This window comes from Solanum dulcamara, chromosome 8, assembly GCF_947179165.1.
Source record: "Solanum dulcamara chromosome 8, daSolDulc1.2, whole genome shotgun sequence".
Lineage (NCBI taxonomy): Eukaryota > Viridiplantae > Streptophyta > Magnoliopsida > Solanales > Solanaceae > Solanum > Solanum dulcamara.
In genome coordinates, this window is record NC_077244.1 from 3,582,395 (window position 1) to 3,590,858 (window position 8,464).

At 29.2% G+C, this 8,464-nt stretch overlaps 1 protein-coding gene across 1 annotated transcript; it reads right to left on the reverse strand.

Moving 5' to 3' along the window:
• Window positions 1-1,506: 1,506 nt before the first annotated feature.
• LOC129901418 (probable protein phosphatase 2C 25) lies at window positions 1,507-3,445 on the reverse strand. Its single transcript, XM_055976584.1, has 3 exons — window positions 2,910-3,445; window positions 2,274-2,612; window positions 1,507-2,141 (listed from the first exon to the last, which is right to left on the reverse strand). The coding sequence occupies exons 1-3, from the start codon at window positions 3,396-3,398 to the stop codon at window positions 1,797-1,799; spliced, it is 1,173 nt and encodes a 390-aa protein (XP_055832559.1). The 5' UTR covers window positions 3,399-3,445; the 3' UTR covers window positions 1,507-1,796.
• Between the last annotated feature and the right edge of the window lie 5,019 nt (window positions 3,446-8,464).

The following is an 8,464-nucleotide window of genomic DNA, read 5'->3' on the forward strand; positions in this document are numbered from 1 at the left end:
CCAAAACACATTACGATCTGCTGTGTAAATACTCAACAATCATGTTTAGGTTTTTTAATTTAAATTTACTATATGTCAATATTATATAAAATAATTATTAAAAATTATCTATATTTTATCGAGATGCATGAATGTCTAAAAAATCAAAAAAGAAAACAACAAAAGAATTCCTACTAAATGAAAAGTACACCTCACGAAATGCCCACAAAATAATAATATGTAGACGAAAGACTTGTGAAGAAAATCCATACAGCGTAGCTAAAAGATCTAATATGATTGAGACAAAACAGTATCGTATAATGCACAAATAATTGGAAGTCTAATACACCAAATAGGAACCCAGAGTTGAAGGTTCCGAATAGACCCACCTCTGAAAAATCGAACCCATCAATAAATTGAATGAAAAAAAATATTAGTGGTTTATTGCTATTGGGTTATTGCGTTTAACAGAGTTTTAATGGTTTTATATATATATAAAAAATCATCGGCTTATTGATTTGATTTTGATTTTTTTAATATTGGGTTATTAGGTAAACCAATAACTCATTAAGATCGTAGTAATTTACTACTTTATCCCTACATAAATATTAAATATTAATATCAGTACCTTGCTAGTTACTACATTTGCTCTTTAACATTAAATTCACATTATTGTCCTAATTCTTTTATTTGTGTTGCATTTGTATAGTTCTTTTCATGTTAGTTACTATTGTTTCTATTTTATGAGCATTTTGTAAAGTTACATTATTGTTCAGTCACACTTAATTGTTGGAGAAGTAATACTTTGTTTTATGAGTATTTTTTTATTGGTTAAATCAAAATTGAACCGTTAATGACCAAAAAGCGATAGAAATGATCTTATTGGATTGATTATTGGTTTAACATGTTTAAAAAACTAATAAACCGAAACAATAATAAATAAAATCGACCGAACCGATCGATGCACACCCTATCCACCCCCAACATACCAAATCTCTTCTTATCTTCTTCAAACAACAACCTATTAGGACGGGCAATCAGGCCATTCAGATTGGATTTTAGATTTTTGAATTGAACAAATAGAATTCTAATAAGTTCAAATATTACAATTTCAAGTTCGGTTTCCAAATTTTAATCTGTTTGGATATTTTAGATTTTTTATTTCGACTTTTGAGCCTTTAAGGTGATTTATGCATCTATCCTGGGACTAGCCTAGAACTTTATAGATTTAAGGTGATTTATGTATATATCTACCCAAATAACACTAATTGTTCCATATCATTATACTCAATTAAATTCTCTCTTTGATGACTTAATGCATTTTCCTAGTCCCATACTTAATAATGCCCAATGTGAATATTCGAGATCTCATGAACTACTCTACTAAAAACCTATGAAAGTGTATATTGAATTTCATTGATCTGCAAAACAATAATGTCTAAAATTTGCAGCACCAGACAATTCCAGTCATTGAATCTTTTAGCCTCTCGAACCAGAACTCGAGACAATGAAATTCAAACGAAAAGGAAAACGAGAAACAAGAAACTTTCTTTTGAATCAGAAACAAAAACTGGGAAATTCATATAGAGAGTGCATATTCCCATCAACGCCCACGTCTCAGTTTGGATCTCAGTAAACTATTTAATCATAGAAGCAATTTGCTATACAAGGTAAGATATTAAAAGAGCTATACATTTCCGGTATCTTTTTAAAAGTAAAATGTATCAATCCATCAATGTCGAGAATGAATTTCATCCAGCAATTCAACAGTTTCTAGGCATCTAGTATCCGTATCACACACTAGTACGACTACACAATCACCAAAATTGTTGCAGTTGAATTATCATCACACATATATCATCAACAGAACCTCTTGAAATAGCAAGGTCGATAAGCTTTTTAGATGCCAACAATGGTTGTGGTTTACTGATGCCTGTGCAGCACAAAGGTCTAGCAGCATCTACTACTTCCTGATTGCTGACTTTATCCCATAAACCATCAGATGCAAGGACTAAGAACTCTAATTCAGGATTAAGTTCAACGACTTCTGTCTCAGGTTCTGCGATTACCCATTGTTTAAGATATCGATCTCCTATACCTCTTGATACAGCAAGAGATCCCTGGATTCTCCAAACACCGTTAGAACAATCAACATAGCCACCCTACAGAACAAAGTAAAGCATGATAAGATTAGTAACCTGAAAAATAAGACATGTTACGTGCTATAAACAGATTAAAAATACACTGATAAGTGGTCCATTTTAGATAAGCGAATTCATGGTCAAGTTGCGCACCGAAGTCTCAATTCTGTCTTTCTCGTCTTTTCTTGAAGGCTTGTGATCTGAGGTCAGTGCTTCAGCATTCCCACCTCTGCTAACAACAGCACGACAATCGCCAACATTAGATACCACTAAATTACCATTCCTGATCAATGCTGTTACGCAACACGATCCACCCTGAAAATCTTCACTAAGGAATTCGGTATCTGTCTTCAAATAACTGTTTTTGAGCGCCTCCACGACATTTTCATCATTCCGCCTTACTACTTCATCCATAATGTTCTTATTCAAATGCTCTGCTGCAAACTCAGCAGCTTTAGCTCCTCCATGTCCATCAAATACACCAAAAATACCCTGAAACAAGTAATCTCTTTGTCAATTACAATTACTTTCAACCATTCACAAATAACAGTAAACTAAGATTCATACTAGAATACTACTCTTTTCATTAAAGCTTTATTAGTCTAAAAAGGGCAGCACGATGCACTACGTTCCTGCTATGCATGGATCCAGGAAAAGACCAAATCTATTGTAGACAGTCTTATACTATATTTCTGCAATAGCCTGTTTCTGCAGCTCGAATGTCTGACCTCATAGGAACTAAAATTGGGCGATTCAGAATTAAATAATTTAATCATATGCAAAAATTACCTGTTTGGAATCTCCTTGTAAATTGACAAGCGCAGAGTAACGATCCTCCATTGCACCTCTCCTTCCACGTTTACAACAAACAGAGTATTCATCACCCTCAGCCTCTACGAAATCCACTGCTGCTATCGGAGTCACCGTAAAATTCCCAAAGTTGGTTGAAACGACAGGAATATCCAACCTGGCAGGTCTCTTCCTCTTTAAAACCGTCGGAGAAGTAGAAATCGGTGCAGAAGTAGAACACTCAGAAGAATTTCTCGGTTCTGATGAAGGCTTCTCAATCCGAAGAATTTTCAATTGCGACGACGAAGACAAAGAAGAAAAGGTACATGAAGGAAATTTCGTTAAAGCTAGCGTTTCAGATGATTTACGAGAAGGTGAAGAAGGCGAAGAAGAAAATGAAGCCGATCTACATAAAAGAGAATTTGTCACCGGAATCCTACTCGCCGGCGAAAACGCCGGTGAGTTTGGAATAGCGATGGTACAAGACATTGTTTAATTTTTCAAAAAGTAGTTGGAATTCCGCGTTGTTGTTGTTTTTTTTGTATGAAGAAATTGAGAAGAGGAGTAAAAAAGGGGTATTTATATGTGCGGAAAAAGAGGGAAATTGTGTGAGTGTAGGCAGTCAAAGTAGTTTGGGTGTGGGATCCATTTTCAGTATTCATCCCGTGTTTGAGGGGTAATTTGTTTATTTTGATTTTTGACCATTCACTTCAATCATTCCTTCTTATGTATTTTTGGGTAAATCTTCGAAACTCAATTCTTCTTGTTCTTGTCACGAGAAAAGCGATGCTGAGATAATTTATGCAGAAAAGAAATATAATATAAATATTTCATGGAATAAATGTGATAGTAATAATTTAAGAAGAGGTAGATTGAAAAAGAGTTAGAGCAATTTATTGAGGATATCACCTTTAATAAGAAAGTTTGGAGGTCGAGAATTAGGATAGATAGTTAATAGAAAACTGAACGTATTCTCTCTTATGGTAGATAGCTAATATCATATCGAAATTAAATTTTTTGATTTTATAATTTTGATATTATGGTATTTGATATGTATTTTTTTTTTGATATTTTGATATGGTATTCAATATTTATAAATAAATATAGAAATACTAAATTTATATGTCGAAGTATATAATTATATATATAATTCATATATATCATATAATACTAATTTGACGTGTTAACCTATGAAAGTTGATTCAAAATAATTGACCTTTCACAAAAATAAGAAGGTAATATAATTTCCCCTCAAATTTACCCCGGACATATTCTTAATCCCCATAATAATTATGTCAATCAAAGAAGAAAAGAAAATTATAATGAAGAATATTTTAGCATTACATAAAGAAGCAACAATTGAGATATCAACCGATCATTTTTACACTATTTTGATAGAGATATTAAAGAATGAAATTCCTACTTTTTTTTTTTACTGTATTAATTTAATCATTAAATGATAAAAATTCACAAAGAAAGACGAAATGAAAGACACAAATTATTATGTATAGATTTTTCTAATGATAAATAAGTTTAAGACTTATGTTCTCATAGAAAAATTGTCTCGTGAATTCAAAATTCTAAGTCAAAACACGCTAATCAAAAGATGCCCATGTTTTGACTTTTATAGTACAGCTGACACTTGGCGCATTTCTTAACATGCAATTCACTAAAAGTAGTCAATTTTATAAGATGGATGTAGTCAACAAAAAACCCTGGTTCGGTTAAGTTTAGTTTTAAATTTTGAAAATCAATATTATTTGGTTTGATTTTGATTTTTACTAAAAAAGAATCGCAAAAATAAATAAATTAAATTGATAAATTATATATTTAAATTTCTTACTTGTTTATATATTATTCATAAATAAAATATAAATATCTTATTAATTTAAGTCTTTAATTTTATCATTTTCTCAAGCCCAACACTTAAATTTTGATGTATAATTTTTTTATACCCCTCCCTGGGGTAGTTCCTCAGTTGTTGAGATTGGGGTTATTTTTTTGCTATAAAGATTTGATCTTTTGATATTTGGTGTATAATGACTTTAGTATTGCTTAACTAAATCATTTTTTCGTATAATAATAATTCTAGCATTGCTTAATTGCTTAATTGAATCCACAGTAGCTTTCCTATAGATTGTTCATGTACTAAGTATTTGTGTCTATCGAGATGCGGATGCCTTCAATAAATTTATTATTTCAAACCAAAAAAATCAAAAAAAAAACTGAATAAAACCGGCAATAACCAAACCGACAGTTTTTTTGTTTGATTTTAATTTTGACCAATAACCAATCCAAATCGAACCATGAACACCCCTAATTACGTCTTCTATAATGATATGTGGATAACTAATCTCGTATATTTTCCTTCCTTACACAATATAGTCGATTTTTTAGATATGATTAGCCCTGATTTGAAATGCATGATAATAAAGATAAAGATATTTCATGAGATTAGTTATTCCACGTTTTATATGATATTTCATTTTAGTACATATCAATATCTTATGAGATTGTTATCTCTTATCCCACCAACCTAATACGAGATGAAATAATCATATATATATTTTCCAATGAAATTGTTATCCTTATCCCCTATAGCACACGATATATTACTATTTAATCCTGTTTTTCTTCCTTACCCGATATATTGTACATTGTTTATAATTTGTAGAAAATCATATTGCCTCCATAATTTAAATTTTTGAGTTCATATCGCCAAAGTTGAATTAAAAATTGTGAAACCTATTGATTAGTTTTCAGTATTACATACCCTATCAGAATATGGAGGTTAGATACATGTATCCGACGTTTTCAAATACATGTATTCAAAATTTATTTAAGTCAGATACAGAATATAACGTGTGGTTAATTAAGGAACGTAACTGAAATCGTAATTAAGGAGGAAATCACTCATTTAACAACTTTTGATTATCCCTGTATCACAACCTTAAAAAATTCAAAAAAAAATTGAATTCCTTCTATTCTTTTTCGAGTAAAGACAAAGTGAACAATTCTTCTTTCCAAAAATTTGATTTTTTTCTGTTAAATTTGAATATATATTGGATAATTATATCTAAAGACCCTTCGGTCAATTTAATTATTAAAAAAATGGCCAATTTCTTATTCACTTTGATTGTCGTCGTCATCTTCTTCTGCTTCGGCCAGTTTCTTCTTTCTAAATTTTGAGACTGTTTATAGGTGACTTTGAGTTGATCAAGATTGAATAGTCGGTGTATATTTCATATATATAATTAAGCTATATTCAGCTTTTTGAGTGTATCATAATATAAAAGCGTATACTCATGTATAAGTAAGCTATATTGTATAGTCAGTATATACTTTCTATGGCTTTTGGCAAGCTATATTGTATAGTCACTGTATACTTCATATGATTTTTGGTTATTTTTTTATATAAATTAAATATGACTATATTTATTGTAAACTAATTACTTTATTCTATGTATTTGAAACTACCCCTCTATATTATTCATTAATGAAATTGTCATTATTGTTATCATTTATGTTAACATTATTCGTTAATGAAGTTACAGATGTCATGTATCTGATACATATTGTATGTATCTATTGTACATTCAATGTATCTAGTACAATTTTTATGTATGTTGACTGTTGTATATACTTACAAGTAGAAGTTGACATAAATATCGAAAAATCAAAATATCGAACCGAATCAAATTGATTCGGTTTTTCAGTTTCAATATTTTGATTTCAGTTCTATATTGGTTCATAGTTTTTGTAACTTTAATATTACGATTCGGTTTTCGATTACATGATTTATGTAGTTCGGTATTTCGGTTTTAATCAAAATTTATACATTAGTATGGGTATTGGTAATTGGAATTTTTACATAAATGAACTCTTTTAGATTAATAATTATCATTTTTAGGGATTTTTTTTTAATTACGATCTATAGCATATTCATCTTAATTCATAACTAAAATCACCTATTACTTCCCCCCTCTCTCTCTCTCTTCTCCCTTCCAGCGTGCTTCTTCTTCTTCTTTTTCTATTTATTTTTTCTCTTTCTCTTTTCCTTTCTCTTGCTCCCTTTTTAAAAAAAATAATAATTAACTATCTTAATTTAAAACTAATTTAAATAGTACCACAATATTTGAAATTCACATATAATACTTTTAATATATTTGTATTAAAAACATTTTAATTATATATTCACCATATTTATTGAAAGATGCCTATAATATGTATCATAAATTAATTTCAAAATGTATTATAATTATTGTTTATTTTTTCTCTTATTAATAGTGCTAAAATATATTATTGTATTATAAATATTTTAGTTATATATTCACCACGTGCATTGAAATATGTCTATAATATATTGAATTCAAAATCTATTATTATTATTTTTCTTTTTTTCTCTTATTAATGTAATATATTATTGTATTAAAAATATTTTAGTTATATATTCACCACGTGCATTGAAACATGTATATAATATATTGAATTCAAAGTCTATTATAATTATTTTTTATTTTTTCTCTTATTAACAGAATATATTATTGTATTAAAAGTATTAGTCATATATTCACCACGTGCATTGAAACGTCTCTATAATATGTATAATATATTAAATTTAAAATGTATTACCATTAGAATTCAATATTATACATTGTTATGGATTCAATTGTTGTTATTTCAACAAATATAATATATTTTTAACAACGTAAATGAATTTGAATAATACTAGAATGTTTGAAGTTCACACATAATATTTATAATACATTTGTATTAAAAATATTTTAGTTATATATTCACTACGTGCATTGAAACATGTCTATAATATGTATAATTTATTGAATTCAAAATGTATTATACTTTCATTTATATTTATTTCTTTTATTCTGTTAGAAATGCATTATATATGTATTTATATAAAAAAAAAAATTAATTTAAAAATTAGTAAAAATATCATTTCTATAATATTTAATTTCAAAATTAAGTTTTAAATTAGAATAATTGATTATTATTTTTAAAAGAGAGAGAAAGTGAAAGAGAAAAATGAATAGAAAAATAATGGGCCTTGGTAATTTAGTAGAGTGTTGGCCCAACGCTAAACACTCAGCACAGGCCCAATTCTCCTAATTCTCCTTAGTGTGTACTGTTCAGTTCATTTTCCTGTTCCACTGCAAACTGCTAAGTGCTAACGGCGATTCCGGCAAACGGCGAAGGGCGAACGACGAGCAGTGAGCGAAAAACGGTGAACGACGATTCCAATTTCCAAAACTGAATTTAATATATCGAAATCGAATTATAAAAAATTGAATTGAACCAAATTAGTTCGGTTCGATGTTCCGTACACCCAAACTTGTGGCCAAAAATCGAAAAAACCAAAAAAAAGAAATTGAAACCGAGCAGAAATACCGAATGCCCACCGCTATATAGAAATTTCATCTGCTGCTTCATGTATATATCTGTTGCTTCATGATTAATCTATCTAATTCACGAAGTATATATGTATCAGATGCATGTATCTGAAAAATTGAATATATACAATGGTATCCATTGATTCA